Below are 22,911 nucleotides of genomic sequence, written 5' to 3' on the forward strand. Positions count from 1 at the left end.
GATCTGTATAAGGATATTCAAGTTTTACAGTCTGCTGCAGATCTGGAAAGTGAAATGCTAGTCCCCTGTTATAGGAGTTAAAAATAATCCCTTCTGCTATTGTTGCTCCATCATTAACCAAAAAGGTTAACCATGAAACCAGAGGGTGGTTGTGACTGTGAAGGACAGTCACGAAACAGCTAGAAAAGATTCTTAAATGTAAGGATGCTGAATAAAGTTGGAGGTGAAAAGTGGAAGGAAGTAGGAGTTGTTAAGCATGACATCTGAATATAACTGTAGAATTGAAGGCTCATTTCTCCAGACAATTTTCTTATGTAGTCATCCATTAGATATGAGACTTGCTGTGGTGACTACTGTGTTTCCCCGAAAATGACAGTGTCTTATATTAATTTTTGCTCCCAACGATGCACTATGTCTTATTTTCAGGGGATGTCTTATTTTTCCGCTCCACAGCTGCATGCTCTGGTGTTCTGTTTGATGGGCATGCTTCCAAACAAAAGCTTTGCTACGTCTTACTTTCGGGGGATGCTTTATATTTAGCACTTCAGCAAAACCTCTACTACGTCTTATTTTCAGGGGATGTCTTATTTTCGGGGAAACAGGGTAGGACATCAATTTAATGCAATATCTTGTTTATAGAAGTGCTTGTGATGAAAATATGTCACTTATGAGTGACTGAAGGGTTAAAATGAAGTGCAGAATACTGGTAATTCAGTGTGGTTTTGATTTAAGTTGTTAAATGACTTTCTTGAACTTGCTCTTTTAAACATATCTATCTTTGGTTTAGTTTTGAGGTTGCCCTGCTAGCTTTTGCACAAATCCACAATGAATTAAATGTGTGTGCCTCTCTTTCACTTTCTGAAAACTGTTCCAGCATAGTGTTAGAATTGTAAATATTAAGACTTTCACTTTCCATGTAGCTTACAACTTTGAGAGGAGCAATTTTAGAAGATGCTATTCCATCGACTGCTAGACATGGCACAGCACGAGGCCTGCCGCTTAAGGAAGTATTGGAATATGTAATACCAGAACTGAGCATTCAGTGCTTGAGGCAAGCTTCCAACTCACCCAGAGTCTCTGAACAGCTGCTTAAACTGGATGAACAAGGGGTAGGTAATACATCATACTGCCTGAACTTATGTGACCATTGTGATCTTGTTGAAATGTTTTGTTGTCATGAATGCAGAGTAACTTAGTTTCAGAACATAAAGTTGTTTGCTCAGGATATTAAACTGTGTCAACATTCAATTACCTGGTTAAAACATAATGTATGTATTCATATTGCAGTAAGGTATTACTTGTATTTTATTGTATGTATTTATAGTGTTTTAATTTTTATTTATAATATTTATCATATTGTTATTGTTAATTGAAATGCATTTCATTAATTGTTGTTAACTGCTGTAAGCCTTCATTTGCACTGGGAAAATGGAATATAAATTGAAATAAATAAAACTTTAAAAAGTAGTTAGTTTCTGGTAGTTTAGAACAGCATAGGATAGAGAACTGCATATATATTGCATAATACATAGATTAGAATTAGACTGTACAAGAAAATCAAAAATTCATTGGAGTTTCAATTAGAAAAATTTAGATGTCTATTAGAATTTTTCCTGTGTTAATTAACATAATTTATTCACATCTAGGGCTGCCTGCGTAAGGTTGATAACCTATGAGAGACTCTCTTCCTGACGTGGCCCTTGCCAGCAATGTAATTACATCACTTCAGTCACTGCAAGTGCTGGTGTTACTCTAGTATTAACCCAAACTCTGTGGTTTCCACTAATTGACAGAATGCCATCAGCAATGCAGTAATGCCAGCTGTGGGTAGTGTGTATGGCTGTAGTGTGAAAGCCAGTGTGGATAATCATGTCTTGCTCACTTAGCTGTCAAAGAAGTAGTTCTGTTTTTCCTATATAGTGCAGACATTGCTAATACCAGTAGCAATATATATATTATATATATTAAAAACACCATTAAAATATATATATAAAAAATAAAAACACCATTAAATTTTTATATCTTTTTAATATATAATTTTAATATATAAGTTAATATATAATTTTTATATTTAATATAAAAACACCATTAAAATTACTAATTTCCAGTATAAAATTTGCAACTGTTCCACAAAAGAGCACATCAGAGCTGTTCAGGAGGTAGGGTATCTTATAACACTCTTGCCACTGGGAACATTGCAAGAAAATGGAATTCGTATATTTCATGTGTATCTTGTCGTATTTAGGGCATACAAAGAGAGAGTGATTGGGTGTTTCAACAGTAGCCAAATCTCAGGAACAAACCCTTTTAGAACGTTCCATATTCTTAAATCTCCCATCCAAAAGAGCTGATGGCAACATATTACATCTTGCAGGAGCCAAGGCTCTTGCTAATACCAGTAACATTTGTTATTGAACAGTATGTGGCATCATGCATGATTTTTTGCCATGGATTCAGGATATAAGACATATTTTGCTTCCTGTTTTACTAGCAGGAAACACCCTTCTTCGGTTTGTTTCTTGCCTAGGAAAGGAGTACAGGCTATTTAGAGGAGCTCTGTTACTCTGACCTCCTGCCTCTTTATTCTAATCTGTTCTATTTTCCACATCTTCTGAATATCTTTCTGGTTCCCTTTTTCACCCTTCCTGGTCAGACAGCCTCCCCACCTATGGTTGCCGCTTACCTGGTACTGGTTGGGCACCTTCCAGTTAATGTCCCTGTCTCCCTCTCTCACTCAATGGAAATGATGCCATGACACTTGAAGAACGTCAGAAAATCTCTTTTGCCATAGAGATTTTTGAAATTCCTATAGCACCTTGACATCACTGCTAAAAAGCCTGTGCCCCCTAATGCTCCTGTGAGTTGCCAGCCTTTGTGTTCCCACTCACATCTGTCATTTCAACTGAAGTAATGGTCATGTAGCATCTTGAGGAGAAGGTCTCAAATGGCTATATGTTTTCAGTGAATAAGGACGTAAGTGGAATAGTGAAGCAATACTATCCCAGGATGAAAGAACAGTTGAAGAGCAACCATGCTGCCTCCATAATTTTCCAATCATGTTTTTTATCCTGCCGTAGTCTTATGTAAGTGGGAAGTAAGAGACCATCTGGATTAGACTGCTGATGGGATAAACAACTGGAGTCTATATAAAGCCCAGTTGCCCCACCCCCCAAATTTATTGGCCACCTCTTACTCATAGACTCTTAGAATAGCTGACAGAATAAAACGTTATAAAAAATGAAGCAAAATAAAAACATAACATTTAGAAAGAAAATACCCAACAATATGAAACCACTGCTCAACTAAGACCACTGAAAAAAGTAAGATGTGCTATGAAAATTCCACAGTAACAGCCAAATTCCTGGGTAATAACAAGCGCTTGAAGTGGATAATGTAAGAAGATCAGGAAGCTGGTGCATAACGGGAGGAAAGTGTTACTATAGAACTACCACACATGTTGATAATTTGCATGAATACATATACACACTTTACAGCAGAACAACTGGCAGTGTATGATTGAGGCAGCAACTGTTACCATCTTTGGTCTCCCCTTCCCAGTCAACCCTCAATTAGTCCCCCATTGAATAGCTGTATTGCATGGTCTTTAACCTGTTGATTTTATTGCGCTGATAGTAGTATAGTTTTATTGTATAAGGAATAGTACATTATTATATATTGTGATGCATTGTATATATTATTATACATTATGATGTATTTTATATTCTTTATGTGACTTGTTGGAAACTGCCTGAAAGGGAAGGGGCAGTACAGAAACCCATTTTTTAATGAAACATTATATTGACATTAAAAGGAAAGAGAAAAATCAGTGTATGTGAAAATCAACCTCTGCTGTAGAGTTGGGTATGTTGAAATAAAGTGTTTCGAAGTTATAATGGGATAATGTGAATACAATTAAACCATAGTCTTCATTTTTTAAATACTTTTCTTTGTGTTTGGTATATAAATTAGCCAACAGTACCATCTTTTAGATTTTTTTGAGCTTTTTTTAAAAAGAAAATTTACGTTGTATAATAGGAACACAATGTAACTGTGAAAGCTTTTAATGATAAGTTTGTCTTGGCTGACTTTCCTCCTTTACCTTTATTTGTCATATTTCAGCTGAGTTTCCAACACAAGATTGGGATCCTGTATTGCAAAGCAGGCCAAAGCACAGAGGAAGAAATGTATAACAATGAGACAGCAGGGCCTGCTTTTGAGGAATTCTTTGATCTCCTTGGCCAGAGAGTACGGCTGAAAGGCTTTAATAAATACAGAGCTCAACTAGATAATAAAAGTAAGTTTTAATGAAACACAAAAAATGATAGCAAAGGGAACATTTAGGTTCGCCAAAGGAAGAGCCTTTTTTGAATCCTGATCATGTGTTTGGATGTTACTGAATCGTAATTCTAAACTATGATTTGTCTCTGGCTTGTTAACTGTAGCTTGTTGGTATCATCTGAATGCATGAATTCTTTGGAACCTTACCATTCTCAGCCTGTTACATATACAGCTGGAAGCAGAGAATAACAGAAAACTTTACTGCTCTGGCTGAGTACAACTATAGATGGTGCTTTCTCAGGAGATTCTATCCCTCCTTTTCTCTGCCTTCTGTAACTCCTCCCCCTCCCCCACACACATATACTGTGATAATGACTCAGCAAGAAGTTATGTGCTTTAGAAAAGTCCAGGAGGAGGATGACTTAAGAAACCTGAAAGATAAAAGTGTAGGAATCCAGTGAATCAGCTGGGATAAACACATAGTGATGTTTTGCCAGCAGTTTGGAAATGAGAAGGAACTCTGAATGACATCCAGAGATTCTGCTTGGAGACAGAAAAGGTGGCAAACAGCAAATTAAATGGGATTTTGTGGACAAATTGTAGTCTGTTATGTAAATCTGGTAGACTAACCAGGCCTTGTACAATAAACCCTGTTTAACAAACACTTTATTGTGGCATCTGAATGTAGCCAAAGAGGCCAGATGTAGCAACTACAAGAAGCTCCTGGTTACCTGACTAGAAAAGTATTGAAAGATCAGGGTGTAGGCTATGTGTGTGTTGTGGTTATACTTACTTACATACCTGTAGCTAATTTTTAGTTGCTTCAGGCAGAGGTATCCTGGCAAAAAAATGGTGCTTGGGACAAGACCAGTTTTCCTCCCCTCCCCCCCATGGAGCCTGGGACAAGATCTGATTTTTCTTTCTCCGCGCTCCCCCTTGCCCAGCCCCACATACAGCCTCCCTGTCAGCCATGGGGGCCGCCCTCAGGCCTGTTGGCTTGCCCGGGGCCGCTTAGGGAGCAGCCCTTCCAGCTCTCCTCCTCCAGTCGCACGCTCCAAGCTGCAGCGTCTTCTCCCGTGCCATCTTTCACAGTCACAGTCAGTATGGACCCGGGGGGGGGGGAGGAGGAGGGGTGTGGGGGGAGGTTTTCCATCTCCCACATGATTAAATTGCCTGTGCCTGGGACATTTGTACGTGTCTGGCTGCAGATGACCTGTTGAGATTGCCTAATTATAAATATGAAGTAAGATGTACGAACTGAGGTGAGGGTTTTGTAACATCAGATAGATTGGTTTGTATCTGTTTTGAGTTAAGGTCATATTTTCTAGAATTGAAAATGAAGACATAGGATCGTTTCATTTGTGTTCTGTATTGATAATATTTTTGCTGATCCCCTTAACCATATTCATTTTCAGCTGATTCAACTGGAACTCATTCCCTTTATACTACCTACAAAGATTATGAAATAATGTTTCATGTGTCAACTATGCTTCCTTATATGCCCAGCAATAGGCAACAGGTATGTCTCCTTAAATTAGTTTTTGGAATATGATGTTTTATGGTGAGGTTTTTTGTTTTGTTTTTTGTAATCTTCTGTCAAATTGTTATGAATAGTTCTTAGAAACTGTGGTTTTGGTTTAATTTGATCACTGTAGATTATTAAAATACAATGTTAAATATTTAAATTCACAGTACACTGCCATATTCAACTGTGCAATATTTCTGGAAAGTTAAACATTTTTGGTTTGAAAATCAACTTTAATCTAGCCTAGGGTTGCCAACCTCTGAGTGGGACCTGGCGATCTCCCATAACTCCAACTGATCCCCAGACAACAGAGATCAGTTACCTTGGACAAAATCGGCTGTTTTGGAGGGTGGACTCTGTGCTTTATACCGTGTTTCCCCGAAAATAAGCCCTACCCTGAAAATAAGCCCTATCATGATTTTTCATGATTTTTGGAGGAGGCTTAAAATATAAGCCCTACTCCAAAAACAAACCCTGCTGGTAGTTACAGATCAGGATGGTGTGATCCAGCAGGGTGCTCCCTGCCAATGAGGATGCATCTTGCATCACACGTGATGGGGAAGCAATGGGGCTGTCGAGAGCCTGCCTTAATGAATTGTGAAGGTACTGTATTTCCCCTAAAATAAGCCCTACCCCCCAAAAAAGCCCTAATGCATCTTTTGGTGCAAAAATTAATATAAGACCCTGTCTTATTTTCTGGGAAACGTGTCTTGCTGAGGTCCTTCCTTTCCCCAAATCATACCGTCCTTGGGCTCCATTCTCAAGATCTCCAGGAATTTCCCAAGCCAGTGTTGGCAACCCTAATCTAGCCTAATAATTTATAAGCATAAGCATGTGAAGATGCAGGGGGAGTACATTTTTGTTTTTTTTAACCATTGCAGTGTGCAAATTCAATAGGTTAGTCTCTTTTTATGTAGTATCATTTTATGCAGATAGAGAAGGCAGCAGTACTCAGAAAATACAATTAATGTTTGAAAATATGCATCAATAGGCTTGTTCAGAATAGCTCAAAACATTAAGGGTGGCTAAAGATTATACAGCATCAGAGATTTTACTAACCCTGAGGTACAATCATGAATGAATGAAGTTAATGGGATTTTTGCCATTGGCTTCAATGGTGTTAGGATTACTGTTTTTGTAAGGTTAACCCTGTCTTTGCCTGTACTAGCTGATGAGATAAAATCTTCAATATAAAAATGGTTTATAAATAAGATTTACAAAATGTATTTATACAATATATTATAAACACTGTTTCAGAGCTCTGCAGGTACTCAAGAATACACATAAGTTTCTGTGTATGAAAATCACTGGAATATTTTTAATAATATAGAGATATTAAAATATTATGGATGAGAAAAAGCATATTTATAAATAGAAAGGCCATCCACAAATTAGATTACTGATGCAATTGTAAAATTCTGAATGTTGGTGTGTCTTCAAAGAAGAAAGAATATTTATTTGTGATAACTTCTCCATATGCAAGCAAGGAAAAAAATTGTGTACAACTTGAGATGGTGCAAAAAAAGGTCTAGAAATGCTGTTGTTCTGTTTTTGTTATCTTCACTGCTTTTAACCGCCAGTAAAGATGTACAAAAACTAAAACAGTCTTTTTAATGGCAACATACTGATATTTTTAAGGTGGAAGAAGGTGACAGAGTGACATTTACAGAGTTGGGACGGTTTCGTTTATATACTTTTCACTGCTCTTTTTGTATATGTGATAAAGAGCAAAAGGAAATCGTAATAACACATTGTTAATCATATAATCTGCTTTCAGATAAAAACATTGTCATATTGTTTAAAACAATGCTAGAAATGTTGTATGAAAAGACTTCTTCCATATTCATCATATTTGTAGAATTCAGGACCTTTTGGACCAATTAAGATCAGCTGTGAACAGTTCCCTCGGTCTCCATGAAAGCATATACATAAAGCAGACAAGTTAAATACAAAAAGAACAAATGAAACACCAGAGTAATAGAGGAATGCCTTAAAAACATATGAATTAACTACCAAACTACAGCAAAGCAGCAATGAAATCACAAAAAACAACAGAAAAAGTCATGTTCAACAGAAAGCCAGGGTAAACAAGAAAGTCTTTATCTGGCGGTAGGAGCGCATCAGACACTGAGCTTTGGGGAAATTCATTCCAAACTGCCAGGCTGCATAAAAGACAGGATGCTCAACATCACATATGACAATTAAAAACCCTTAATAATCTTCTGAGATCTGCTGCAACTAATAAAGATGGTGGTTGGGATCCAGTGATAGTTGCAGATCTCCCCCACATTTCTGTCACCTCAGCAGCCATTTCTGACTTTGTGGAACTTGATTTCTGGGTTGGTGGGACCCATGTGGATAATAGCCAAGCAAGTCAGTGAGGTGAAGTGGGGAGGGTAAGGAAAGCAAAATTGCTCCCTCTGCCATCAGCTGACCTGTGCTGATGGAAGAAGAAGGGAGACATTTGAGGCTTTCCCCCTTGCTGCATCCCTGTAACTCACAAAACTGATACTTCACTTGAGTCTCACAACCCCATGAATCAGCTTTTCTTCTGTATTCTGACTTTCTTGTACCAATTTTCCTGGTCTTGTTTCTGGGTTAGGGAAAAGTGAGAAGATAGGATTGTGACAGGATCACAAAATGCTGCATCGTAGCTGATGAATTAACAATTTGAAAGTTGTTGCCAATATTCTTATCACATACTTACATTTTTCTGCAAAGATTTTCTTTGGTAACACACAGCATGCAGAATGCACTGGAAAAACATTGCAGAAGCCATAATCTATCGGTGGATGGTTTAAATTGTAGATTTCATTTGTTATGGAAAATAAGGCATCTATTTGAATAAGCTTGATTTTGAGTAAATACTTTTAGTCTGTGGACACAGGCAATGACAACAAATAGTGACCTTACTTGATGTTTGATGTGTGTCTGTGTCTTGGATTTGCTAATTTGTGAGTTCAGGAAATAACCTTTTGCCTCAATCCACCTTTTTAAACATTGTACATATTATCCATTCCTTTGCATTTGCTCAGTCACACTACTCCATTAACTTACTTTTGCCTATATCTTTTCCCACTATTCCCTTATGTGTTTTCCTCTCTAGAGAAAATAAACGCTGTTCTTGGTTTATTGTCAAAATATTTCAGCTCTAATTCCATTATTTTCCCAGTAGCAACCATACCCTTCCATAATGTTTTGGTAAACACTCATCAGTCTTTGTATCTTTGATAGTCTTGGTATTTTTAGCAGTAGCATCACACTATGTTCTATGGCTTCCTTGGGATGAAAATAATGTGGCAGTTTTCCAAATTCAAATACAACTGAGATATGAAGACCCACCACATTATTTTTTAAAATGATGCTGGATACCAGCAGTACTTCACAGCATGGACACTTCTCCATAAAATGTAATAAGCACACTCAAGTGACCACATTTAGCCAGCCTTAATGTGTAGAAATAATAGCTAATGGATGTTTAGCTTCTCTATTCATTGTCATCTTGATAAACTGGAAAAAATCCACATGAAATATTTTTTTCTCTCTGAAGCTCACATGAAGTTCAGCATTACAAATGTAGTTACTGATGTCTTCAAGGACAGACTTAACCAGCAACATGGTATAGAAATTTTGCTTTGCCTGTAAGGCACGTCTTATTTCATCCATATAGCCAAGTGGTGGTAACTTCCTATGATAGGCTGCATTCAGACATCACTTCAAATCTCTTTTTTGTCTGTTACAGGCATGCTTGCAACTTTGTTGTCATGCTTGTACACTACCTTCTGTCTTCCTCACTCCTCTTTTCATGCACAGAACTCAAGTGAAGGCTTGATTATTTCAGATTCCAAAATCCCAATTAGTGGAGAGCAAACAAGTTCTATTTTCCTCAACACCTACATTTGGATAGCATAACAAATTAAAAATCTTCAGTCATGCTTGGAACACAAGGAAGGGACAGGCAGGAGCACATGAATAAGCTGTCTTTGTGCTTATTACAGGCAGCAGTTTGTTGTGATGTCTGAGTGCGGCTGTAGATTCAAATGACATCTACAAGCCTGTGTTGCAATGAAGTAAAGTTTATACATCCATCTACATCCAAGGTATATAGCCACTTATCACGAGCAAAGGGTTGCCAGCAGGTTTGGGGAAAGTGTGCTGTCCCATTTAATGTAGGCTTAATATGTGGAAATGGTCAACTGAAGCTTTTCAAGTAAATAGCATTTTCTGGTAATCCCATCAAGCCTCTGTTAAAGGGACAAAGCACATTTTTTCTATAGGCAGTTTGTAATCCTTTATCAGCACTATGTCCAATGAGCAAGAACTAAGCATTTGTTAGAATCCACTAACCTATGAGCCAGAAATAGGGCACACCAGAACTGTTTGTTGCTTTTTCTAGGAAATAACTACGCCCTGCTTGGTCACTGATCAGGACATCCCTCTAGTTTTAGAGCCAACAGGAGATCCAAACACTAAGGTAATTTTTCACTTTGGCTGCCATATAGAGTGGAGAGCCTTCATTCAATGCTCTGATGGAGAGCACTACCCACTCTGTTGTGGCCTGTACCACCTCCTTGTATTGGCTTTCCTTATAAATCATATTTAAAGGCCTCCCCTGTTGAACCTTTACCCTTATAAACACTTTTCAGATCGTTTCCTTGCAAGATTTCCCTTCACTCTTATGTCATTTGTTTTGTTTTCTTTGATCAGGCCTGATTAATACAGATCTGTTCTCCCAATCCAATTTTACCCGATTTAAATAAAATGAATTATTGTCGTAATGATAAGATAAACCACTGTGGTAATATTTGGAATGAGCCCAATTTTAATCAGGTCTGATAGAAATATGTGATGTTTATATTTGTCAGTATTAACAAGTTATAATTTACATTTCTTATAAAACCACTTATTTATGGCTAAAGTAAAATAAGTTTGATAGGTTCCTTGTGATGTTTATTTATATTCCACTATTAAATTGAATGAAGAAAGATATGGATTTATTACAAGATTGTGTTCTTGCTTTAAGCTTAAATAAATAGTTGAGGTTCACCAAAAATAGATTATTAGAGCATTAGATAGCCAATAAGTATCAGTGCACCTGTAGTAAAGCAGCTTAGAAACATTTGAATTAAAGATTTAACTATTATACCTTCTTATATTCCAAAAAGAAATAACCAAATGGATAATGACCTTGAACTTAAGGCTAATAAACCCAATTTCAAATGTCCATAGGCACAGAAGGAACTGTTTCATTTAGCCTTGAGCATGCTGCATTTTAAGGTACAAGCAGCCAGATAGATGAGTTAAAGTCTTTAGATGAGATTGTTCAAATCCAGTGCAGGCTTCTAAAAATAGTATAGATTCTGTTTCTCTAACCTTTTCATAATCAAGAGCTGACCTGGCACAGTGAATAGAGTGTTGGACTAGAATCCTGAGAGACATGAGTTCAAATTCCCCTTTCTTCCAGAGAATCTCACTGGATGACCTTGGGCCAGACATATTCCCTCATCCTAACCTACCTCACAGGGTGGTTATTGTGAGAAAATAGAAGAATGGAGAATGATACTGTGAGCTGCTTTGGGGACCCATAGGTGAAAAAACTAGGATATAAATAAATAAATGAAAAGTATTAACCATACATTCTTTTATGGTGAAGTCTTATTAATATAATAAAATGTTACATCACCATTTATGAAATCATTTAAATATGTTTAGATTGCAATCCTAAAATATCTACAGACCAATCCTATGGAGAATACCACTTTTCTAAATCAATTGAAGCCAATGGACTTTGAAGGGTAGGCCTTTCCTTAACACTGCATTGTTAATTAGAAGTAAGATCAGCATAAATGAGTAGAGAGGTTCAGCTTCCACTGCATGAGGAACCACTTATGTTGGAGGAAGACTCCTTATGTTGGAAGAAGGCTTCTCATTTGCTGGACAGTGTTTGGATAGTTTCTAGTGGATCTTATTTCTAAATGCATGTTTTTAACACTGAGGTTAATTTACTAAGTTTATCGTCCTGCTGACAGAGTACAGGAAAATTATAGAATAAATGAACAGTGGCCTGTGTACTAAACTGAAAATTTCTGCTGTTCTTGGTTAAATGTTCAGTTATGGCTCAAAGTATGTTAGAGAGGTAAAAAAATTAGATTAAACTTATCTGAAACGTGAAGATGGTAACAAAGAGAAATTCAGTGGAAAATATGGATGATTCATTAGTTGGAAAATAAAGTGGCATAGAATGCAACAAATAACCCAGGTTTTTTTCAGATGCAATAACAAATCATGGTTTGTCTTTAAAGAAAGCAGCTCACAGTAATTCTAAGCCTTGGAAGTTTTTGGCTTGCATATTTGTTGACATTTTATCCTGATTTTGGAATCCTAGTGTGTTAACTGTTTTGTCTGAATTAAACATGATGACACTGTAGTATGTTGGGATTGCAGAACTTCTTAGTTCTTTCTGCAATATCATTTATTTAATTAAATTATTCTTACCCTTTCTTTCTTAAATAAAGCTCAGAGAGATTCTATCTCAGCCACCTATAAGCATAGGTGTCAACTACTGGGGGGGGGGGGCTTGAGCTGCCCCAGGATTTTGCTGGGGGCGCGGTCTGAGCCCCTCCCTGAGACAACTAATGCCAGACCATATTGACAAAGTCACATGAGGGACTCCGTTACAATGGCAGCTGAGGCACAGAACTGCCCTACCTTCCTGCTGTATCCATAGGCAAAACTGGCAAAACTTCCACTCTGCAGTAAATAAAACCCTCCTGGTTTCCCATAGCTTCATGCCACAGAAAACCAGAAAAAGGCACTTGTTTTGGACTGTGTGGCATAGCTGATTTGTCTGTGAAGAGAAGAACTTTCCAACCAGGGTGAAGCAAGGGTGTCTGGGGTGATTTAGAAGGAACGTAGTGTCAGTGGCTGCAGTTTGGAGAGAGATTATTTGTTTATGTGTGAGTTCACAAGAAAAGGGTTGTATAGCTAAAACCTGTGAAAATTGGGGAGGGGGTCTTTAGGGGCACTCCCAGCTGACAGGTGGTTGTTTTTTTAAATCCAGTTAGGAGATTTATATGCAACAAAAACTTCTTGAGGTGTCTCGGACCCAAACAGTAAAAATTTAAAACAAAGAATTTTTAAAACTAAACAGTACAACCCTCACAGCTCAGCAGCATACACCTGAGGTGTAAGTAAACCAAATAGTATAAAACTCTGCTAGCATACAAATACCTAAGAAGATGTGCAACAGGAAGAACTCAATTCAAAGCCTGCTCAAATGTATTTGAGGAAATAGAAGCTTGCTTGGAGTTGTTTTTACAGTTCCTAGCCTGCATCTTAGTAAAGAAAAAAGGTTTGTCTAATAGGAAAAGCCAGCCATTCACAAGTCAGGGGCAAACAGCCTGGAGATGGCACCTAGGCTCAGCCTCATAACGGGTCGTGCCAGCTTCAAGACGCCTAGATCTATTTGCATCTTCCCCCTTCCATCAATCAATCATTACCTGTCCTGTGCCTGAGAGATTTGGAATTCTGGAAAATATTTAACATATCAAACTGGACTCCTTTTCAATTGAATAGCCCTAGCATCAGTCTTACACCTGATGTATTGGTCAGTACTCAGTGTACCCAGTATAGCCACCATTTTCCATGACTTTGTACTTCTATGGAGACAAGCCAAATGGTTCCTTCCTCCTCATTGCCTGAGAGGCAGATTTTCCTATATTAAGACCCCTTTTTGCCACAGTGTCTTGTGAACTAACACTTATTCAGTTGCATTGTTTCCAGTGCATTGTTTCTTCTTTGGCATTGAACAGTTCTGGCACCAGGTCTCTGCTATTTTGGAGTTCTTCACTTCAGGACAGGCAATTATTGCCACATCCTAAAACTATTCCAAAGCTATCTTCATCCCTTTCTAAATCCTAGGCTGTCTTGAATTCTCTGTGTGTACAATGCACAATTGTGTGTGAGTGTTTTATTATTTGTTTTATTATTATGTTTCCTTGTTGAAATGGCTTTGTTTGCTTGCTTGCTGCTGTGTTGCTTTTGCTGTGGGATGGGTCTATGTATTCTTGACTGAGAACAGAAATTTTTTTCATGGTGGTAAATGGTGGGGCTATTTCAGCCAAAGCCCGACAGGGTGGCTAACAGCAGTGTCTCAAATATATTCAGTACAAATCTAATAAAAGCACAATAAAATCACAAACAGCTTAACAACCAGCCCCAAAATACGTAAGATGACTTTCTGTTCAATAAGGGGTTAACTGCAACAGCAGTTTTCATCAGTTTCCACTTCAATTGAAAAATGATGAGATGGTGGTATCTATTGAAGAAAAGGACAATTCCTAAAATGGCGGCCTGGGCGCTGTCTCTTGAAGCAATGAGAAAGCCCATCTGCATGAACGGGGGGGAAGGGGGAATGTGGATCAGAGACCTTTTAAAAATTTCCTTTTGCCTGTGTGCAGCCCAGAGAGAACACTGGCAAAGAATATTCCATGCACATGTTCATGCTTTTTATCCCAAACCTTTTAACATTAACAAATTTACTCATTCTCAGGTCCAGAATGGGCCTAACTCCCCCATCCCTTTTTGCAACTAGGAAATATCTAGAATAGAACCCATTATTCAAAGGACTGGTTGTATGACTTCCTTTTGCAAAAAGAATCTCCACAGAAATTGGAGCAGTACAAAGGGGCCATTTAGTTCATAACCATGTCACAGAATAGATAACACCTAAGAATCAGATGTGATAGAATTCCATTTCTCGTAAAAGGGAACCAGTCTATCCAGGAAGAATGGTCAAGCTAGTCAGCATAGAGACTGTTGTCCCTGCCACCGATCCTTAGGGGATTGCAACTGAGTTGGCTTGGACTCGGCTCTGGAAGTTCTGCACCTGGACTGGGTCTGGGGTTGAAAAGACCATTTAGATGAGCCCTGTGAGAGAGTGTACCTCAGATATTGCTGGGATTGATGATAGGATGGTGAAGCATGTAGTGAGACTTAACAGTGTTGAGGAGATTGCACTGTGACACCAAGACATTTCATTGTCTGCCGAGGTATCATCCGTCTTTGTGAAGTACAGTTGGGAGTCCTCAAATGGTAGGTCCTAGACTCTGGGTTCTTGTGGTCTGGCAACTGATCTCAGCCAAGTGTGCCTTCTCAGGGTGATAAGTGAAGCCATGGCACAAGAGGAACAATTGACCACATATAGCAGCCCTCATTCAACAGTTGCTTGGAACGCTTCACTGAGAAGTCCTACAGTGTTCATTCGGTCTCTGAACTGTGAAGAAATTCAGCATGTGAAGCATGTCAGTGCACTCATGCGCTGTGGTGATCATGTCAGGTAACTCACTCAGAAAATTTCTACATATACTAACATTTTCTGACACATCCTTGTACCACTAAGTTCACAACATGTGCAAAACAATGAGCATATAGTGCCTTTGGCTCCTTAACCTTTATAAGAGCCTGCACTCCATTAAGATGTCCAGCAATATTCAAAGCCTCATGATAGCATTGGCCCCAACATCTGTCAAGAGAATGATCAAAGCAACAGAGTATATCTTTCAAAACAGAAAAGAGAGTTGCAGCAGTGGTGGATTCAGTTTCATAAAATCCTCCACAAACATATATTCTGTAGCAATGCAGAAGCAAAATGAAACCTGTTCTTGTGTGGTGATATCCGTGGTCTCATCAGTAATTACACTGTAATAAACAGTTTCTTTGATCTCTCACTACTGTACTCAGAACATTGTGACACATTATCTCAACCATTTCATTCACATTGGTAGGTGAAATCCATTTGTAGTTTGTACAATTCAACCATGATTTCAAATGTGGAATATTTTCAACACGTAGCATCAAGAGCTGTTCAGGTTTGACTCTTCCTCATCATGGCTGTGTATTGCACTTCCCTGACAGATGATAAAATTGCCAGCAGCGCCTTTCGATACTCTTTTCTGCTTCCCCTCAGACTTTACAGCCATCATCACTTCTGCCGTGTTTGGATTCAGATTGTTACCATTTAGCCACCTGAACATGACGTCCGGGAGAGGGAGCTGCTTTAGGTTGCTTAGTTAATGAAATATAGATGCCAACCAGCATTTTTATGAGATGCAGCCCCAAAGCTCTAGAAAAATGTATTTACACCTTGGTAGTAGATATAAGCTAGTATCACTGAGAGGATGAACTTCTGGAACACTCTGCACAACAATTTCCATCAAGTTGAATAGGCATCTCCATTGACTACTCCATTGATCAGAATAACTGGATCACTACACATTTCAAAATTGATGTCATGTTCCAAGTGGTTCAGCAGAACTGAATGATCCACCATATCAAATGCTGCTGTAAAATAAAAAAGTCAACAAAGAGACATTGCACCTATCCTGACTTACACATAAATTGTTCACCAGGGTGACTAGTGCCATCTCTGTTCCAAAACAGTGGCCTAAATCAGGTACCATGTTAGTAGGTCATTCTACCTAAGGAAGTAATGCAATAGCTGGAATCCCATAAAGGATTTCATAAATGAAATGGGAAGTATGAATATTTTGCACTTTGCCCCCTCCCACAGTCAATCTCACATTCCCCCTTCTTGCTGTTCCTCGGACTTTCCTGTCCCCCAACAACAATAGAGTAAAGCAAGAAAGTAACTGTTTCACCAGATATTTCCAGTAGGGTCCAAGCCAATATGGAATTCAGTAATCAATTTTCAATATCTAATTCAAAGTGCTTTTATAATCAATAGCAATTTCCTGTATAGTTTCTTTATTACTAATGCAAATGTGTAGAATAAGCATATATTCAAGGATCAGATGCAGGCCTTTTTCATGTGCACTAGAGCATCTGAGACCTCCTTTGTATAAGGATTCGGTATACAACATCATAACAAAATTCCTGAAAGTCTGTTGGTTTCTATAATGCTGTGAGTAACTGCAGTTGGAAGGGAAACCAGAGAAGCCTGGTATGCATAGCACAGGAATCTGTAGATCCTTGTCTTTTTCCACTGCTTTATCCAAATGCAATTGCCTGGTAATCATCAGCTATTTTAAGGGAGTAAATTGTTTTGTTACAGATGTTAAGAATTTGCTTTAGGTGTAGAAACAATATATTGTTGCCTCAAGAAATTAGATAGTAGAAAATAATTGGTAGGCAGTAAGCCTATTTTTGATGCATGCTTTACAGTGGGCCAAACCATAAGGGCACTTTTGCACATACAGAATAATGTACTTTCAATCCACTTTCAATGCACTTTGCTGCTGGACTTTACTGTGCGAAATAGCAAAATCCACTTGCAAACAATTGTAAAAGTGGATTGAAAGTGAATTATTCTGCATGTGCAAAAGTGCCCTGATAACAGCTTTGTTCTGCATATTTGAAGATATGTGTACTAGACTGGACTTTGTGAAAAGTTGATGATTTAAATAAAGAACTGTCTAAAAATTGAGAGCTGTGCTTTTAAATGTGGAATGAATGACAATAAAATGTATTGTGGCTAAGTATCTTATGTGCCATGTTCTAATTCAGCTTCCTTCAGGTATAGTTTATAAGTATTGATTTTTTTAAAAAAGACTTCTACTTTAATTGTTTTTTTCCAGTAGATATAGATGAAATTAATTGTAATCAGAATTAACTATTTTAATGCTTATTGTTTGCGTTTAGCTTCTAAGGAAAAGGCATATAGGAAATGACATTGTTACCATTGTCTTCCAAGAGCCTGGAGCACTTCCTTTTACTCCAAAAAATATCCGTTCTCATTTTCAACATGTATTTGTCATTGTTAAAGTCCACAATCCTTGCACAGAAAACGTGTGCTATAGGTAAGTACAGATTTCTTGTTGAGATTTTCTGTTTGTCTTTGCCTATGCAACTTTATGCATTTAAAAATGTCAGTGATTAATACATTTAGGAATTTCACAATATTATTCTGGGCTAAGAGTTTCTGCAGTGCCATTGGAAGTAGTTGTTGTTGTTGTTATTATTATTATTATTATTATTATTATTATTATTATTATTATTATTATTATTATTATTATTATTATTATTATTATTATTATTATTTTATTAGACTTAATAAACCACCCAACCCCCGAAGGGCTCTGGGCGGTGTACAATGAGACATAAAACAAATACAATATAAGGTCTCATAAATACAATATAATGATAAAACATTAAAATTCATTAAAATACATTATAGCAGCAATTCCAAAAATTACAAATAAAAATACATGCCCAGAGGCATGCACAGATGGCGCCCAACCCAAAGGCCAGGAGGGCCAGCATTGCCCAAAAATGGATGGTATCAGCGATCAGGCAATGTTGAAGATGGTAAAACTGTCGTGGGGGCTCCAGGGGGGGCAGGCAGTCTGCGGCTGGCATCCCCAAAGGCCCCGGTGGAATAACTCGGTCTTACAGGCCCTGCGGAACTCACCAAGGTCCCGCAGGGCCCGGACAGCAGATGGTAAAGCATTCCACCAGGACGGGGCCAGGGCTGTAAAGGCCCTGGCCCGGGTAGAGGCCAGCCGTATCGATGAGGGGCAGGGGACTACCAGCAAATTGGCCTCTGCAGAACGCAGAGGCCTATTTGGGACATATGGGGTCAGACGGTCTCGCAGGTATGAAGTTGGTATTCACTCATTACTCTGAGAACCATGCTACTCAAAGTGAACTGAACAACCAAATTAACTGATCAGAAGCCTAACCCTGTTGTTAAATATTGAAGTTCATTATACATAAATGGGAAAACTCTCCCTCAGTGCGTGTGTGCGCGTGTGTTTGTTTGTTTGTTAGGAATCAGCTCCAGGTTGGGAAGTACCTGGATATTTTAGGGGTAAAGCCTGAGGAAGATGGGGTTTGGGGAAGGGACAGACTTCAGTGGGGTACAATGCCTCAGAGACCACCTTCTGAAGCAGCCATTTTCTCCAGGAGAACTGATCACAGTTGTAAAAGTGGGAAATCTCCAGCTGTCACCTGGAGAATGGTAACACCAGTGTGTGTACTACTCAGGCAGTAGAGAAAGGTGGAGGAACATGAGTCGGTTGTAAGTTGGCCATAATGAATCAGAAACATTGCTTGTGGCCATACTGTAAATCTGACCACTTCGGGAAACCACTGTAGTATTAATGTAATATAAGACTATTTATTTTATTTATTTATTTTATTAGACTTTTATACCGCCCCATCCCCGAAGGGCTCTGGGCGGTGTACAGCATATAAAATACAGTATAATTAAATAAACATTTAAAAGCAGTGATAAAATTTCCCAATGCATATACCCAAGATAAAACTCAAAATTTAAATTTTAAATTTAGATTCAAGATGTAAGGTGGCGTCCAGCGTTCCAATAATATAAAATCCCTCCCTCCCCATGGTAAAGGGAGGCATGGCGAGTCTCATTAGATGATTAGCAGCCCAGATGTTAAGGGCCAAGGAAGGGGCACCATTAGCGGCTGGTTCCTCCAAAGGCCCGGCGGAACAGCTCCGTCTTACAGGCCCTGCGGAACTCACCAAGGTCCCGCAGGGCCCGGACAGCTGGAGGAAGAGCGTTCCACCAGGCCGGGGCCAGGGCTGTAAAGGTCCTGGCCCGTGTGGAGGCCAGCCGCATCGCCGAGGGGCCAGGGACCACCAGTAGATTGGCCTCCGGCGATCAGAGAGGCCGCGTAGGGACGTATGGGGTGATGCGGTCTCGAAGATACTACCAGTTGTCATTCTGAGCATACAGCATAACACAGAAAACTGCACCCATAACAGATGCTGATCAACTCAGCATAACTAGTGAACGGTCTGATTAGTTTTTTTAAAAATAAAACTTGAATTTTACATGGTTATACTTCAATGTCTGCTTCCTGTATTTCATGGCTCATTAACCCTTCTGTTTGCTTGTTTTTCTTACCCATGTATAAAATATCTACCTGAAGAATTAGACTCTGGTTCATGAAAGCTTATGCTGTTTGTTTTTACAAATGGTTGCATTGCACTTTTTACAGCCAAGGATCCTGATAGGCAGTTTGCTGATATAGATGTTTATGAATCTGTAATATCTCATTTTATAATGTGTTTGTACAACAGAAAATGTGCCCACATTTAACAGTTTTTGGTGATTCAGCACGTTTTAGGATTGAACACAAAATGCCAAAAGCTGCACCTTTTGAAGAGTATTTTAACTGATGTATAAACAGATGTTTTTCAGGTCATGAATCTTTTATAAAACAATCTTTCTTTTTCATGTTCCTTTTATTTTCAATCCTAGTGTTGGCGTTTCAAGATCAAAAGATGTACCACCATTTGGGCCGCCAATCCCCAAAGGAGTTACTTTCCCCAAATCAGCAGTCTTCCGGGACTTCCTTTTAGCCAAAGTTATTAATGCGGAAAATGCAGCACACAAATCAGAAAAATTTCGGGCCATGGCCACCAGAACACGACAAGAGTATCTGAAAGACCTTGCAGAAAATTTTGTGACTACAGCAACAGTAGACACATCAGTCAAATTTAGTTTTATCACTCTGGGAGCAAAAAAAAAAGAGCGAGTTAAAGCAAGAAAGGATGCCCACTTATTCAGTGTTGGAGCAGTGATATGGAATGTTATGGCACGGGATTTTGGTCAGTGTCTTGACATTGAATGTCTCCTTGGTATCTCAAATGAGTTTATTGTGTTGATTGAAAAGGAATCAAAAAATGTTGTGTTCAACTGCTCCTGTAGAGATGTCATTGGATGGACGTCTGGGTTAATGAGTGTTAAAATCTTCTATGAAAGAGGAGAATGCGTTCTTCTGTCTGCACTTGATAACTGTGCTGATGATATCAGAGAAGTGGTTCAAAGACTAGAAGTAAGTATGGTTTATTTTAGTGTAGTCTATTTCAGAAGTTACTACTAATGTTAAATATACATAGAGAGATGGACAAATGTAATACTTGACTGTAGAATTTGGAAATCACAGTTTAACTGACTTGTCCAAATAGATCTTCTTTACAAGCTTAAGTTGGAAACTTGAGAACTTTCTACCGTGAAAGAAATTACTGTGGTGTTGACAGGTTGTACGTAGGTATGAATTGTGCAGATTTCCACACTGCTTTGTGAAGGAGTCTAAGTTTCCCTGAAAATAAGACAGGGTTATATTAATTTTTGCTCCAAAATTTTCATTAGGGCTTATTTTCAGGGGATGTCTTATTTTTTTTCCATGATTTTGTACCCCCCACGTGACCAGATTAGCAATGCTGGGGAATCTGTAACTAGGGCTTATTTTTGGAGTAGGGCTTATATTTCAAGCATCCGCCAAAAATCCCAAAAAATCATGCTAGGTCTTATTTTCGGGATAGGTCTTATTTTCGGGAAAACAGGGTATGTAAGATAAATGTGTTCACTAACTGTCTCTTTCAGTTTGCCTAATTAATGACTTGGACTTTTTTCTGCTCTCGTTTTTTTCATGTTTGAAGTGTAAATACACCGTCTCTGGAGAAATTGTCAAATGCTCTTCTTCTTTGAAGTAGACCTAGCCCCTACACATTCAGGATAGCTTACCAGCTATAGGTTCTTTCTCCTTCCTTCTTTGTGAATCAACCAGTTTTGCCAAAATTGGTCATGAAGTATCTTTGGAAAATTATTTTATCAAAACTGGGGTTACCAACTCAGACCTGGAACAGTGCTTGGGAAGGGTGGAGTTTGGGGAGGGGAGGGAGCTGAAAGGGGTACGATGCCATAGAGTCGACTCTCCAAGGCTTCCATTTTCTCCAGATAAACTGATCTGTGCAATCTGGAGATTAGTTGTAATCCTGGAAGAACTTCAGGTACCACCCAGGCAACCCTATAGGCAAAATGTGCATTGGACTAAACAAGTGAAAAGCTGTGATGGGTCAAGTACTGAACTTTTATTCCTCTGTCTCAAATCAAACCCTCGTAACAAGATCCTCTTTGATATTGTAACCAAAATACTACAAAGCATAAAACATCTTTTGCTATTTGGTCTAGGAGTACCATCTGAAAGACAGTATGTATGATTTTGCCATTGTTCAGTATAGCCTTGGATTTACTTAGGGTTGTCAGACTCCAGGTGGGGCATGGAGAGCTCTTGGAATTACAATCGATCTCCAGACAACAGAGGTCAATTTGCCTGGAGAAAATAGCTGGTTTTTGGAATAGACTCTATGGCATTATAATCCCTGGAGGTTCCTCCTCTCCACAACCCCACCATCCCCAGACTCCACCTCTAAATGTCCAAGAATTTCCCAATATGTTGACAATTCTAGATCTACCCTGTTTCTCATGTAATCTTTTGATCAAATGAAATAAACAGAGGAATATCATGCACACACATACACAGTCACACAAATAAATCAGCCACCAATAACATGACAGTTGCAAAATTTATTTCTGTTCATGCAAAGATTCTTTTTTCTGAAATCGGTAAAGCATGAAATGAAAGTTCTGAATCAGAAGCTATGGATCATTCAGTCACTGGTAATTTTCAATCATGTATATTGTAATGTAATGATGTGTAAATGTTATAATTTCACGATAACTAATTTTATATATGGTTGTATACATCTTCAGCTTAATCGTATATCGTATATATTCGTGTATAAGTCGACTCGCATATAAGTCGAGGCACCTAATTTTACCACAAAAAAATGGGAAAACTTATTGACTCATGTATAAGTTGAGGGTGGGAAATGCAGCAGCTGCTGGTAAATTTCAAAAATAAAAATAGATACCAATAAAATTACATTAATTGAGGCATCAGTAGGTTAGATGTGTTTGAATATTTATTTCAAAGAAAAACAGTAAACTAGCTCTGTAAGTGGAAAAGAGGGTCAACAAGAACAATATGGTATCAACAATAACTTTAAAAGTACAAAAACCTTAGCTTTTTTGTAAGGAAGGGTTTTAAACAATGTATCTTAGAATAAAAACTGGAATGAACATGCCTGTTCACTGGGACTCAAAACTACCCTGCTTTTTAAAAGAATAGTTCATTATTTTTAGTGTACATATTTTTAAAATTGCACATGGCAGGTGTCATTTTAGAAGGAACATTCACAAAACCTGTCAGGGGAGGAATGTTTATGTTAGCAGAGTATCTTTAGGAGACCCTCCTGATGCTACCAGCCAGGTTTGG

At 38.4% G+C, this 22,911-nt stretch overlaps 1 protein-coding gene across 6 annotated transcripts in view; it reads left to right on the top strand.

Moving 5' to 3' along the window:
• SIPA1L2 (signal induced proliferation associated 1 like 2) overlaps positions 1-22,911 on the top strand; it is a 96,173-nt gene that overhangs the window by 27,186 nt on the left and 46,076 nt on the right. For 4 of the 6 annotated variants that reach the window (XM_048486093.1, XM_048486122.1, XM_048486103.1 and 1 more), the window contains exons 4-9: positions 921-1,109; positions 4,120-4,294; positions 5,694-5,797; positions 10,200-10,277; positions 17,462-17,619; positions 20,049-20,625. In XM_048486093.1, coding sequence (XP_048342050.1) covers positions 921-1,109; positions 4,120-4,294; positions 5,694-5,797; positions 10,200-10,277; positions 17,462-17,619; positions 20,049-20,625 — 1,281 coding nt within the window. The remainder of the gene's footprint in view (positions 1-920; positions 1,110-4,119; positions 4,295-5,693; positions 5,798-10,199; positions 10,278-17,461; positions 17,620-20,048; positions 20,626-22,911) is intronic. The other 2 variants (XM_048486112.1, XM_048486141.1) reach the window with 1 other exon arrangement.

The sequence above is a fragment of the Sphaerodactylus townsendi genome, linkage group LG01, assembly GCF_021028975.2.
Source record: "Sphaerodactylus townsendi isolate TG3544 linkage group LG01, MPM_Stown_v2.3, whole genome shotgun sequence".
NCBI lineage: Eukaryota > Metazoa > Chordata > Lepidosauria > Squamata > Sphaerodactylidae > Sphaerodactylus > Sphaerodactylus townsendi.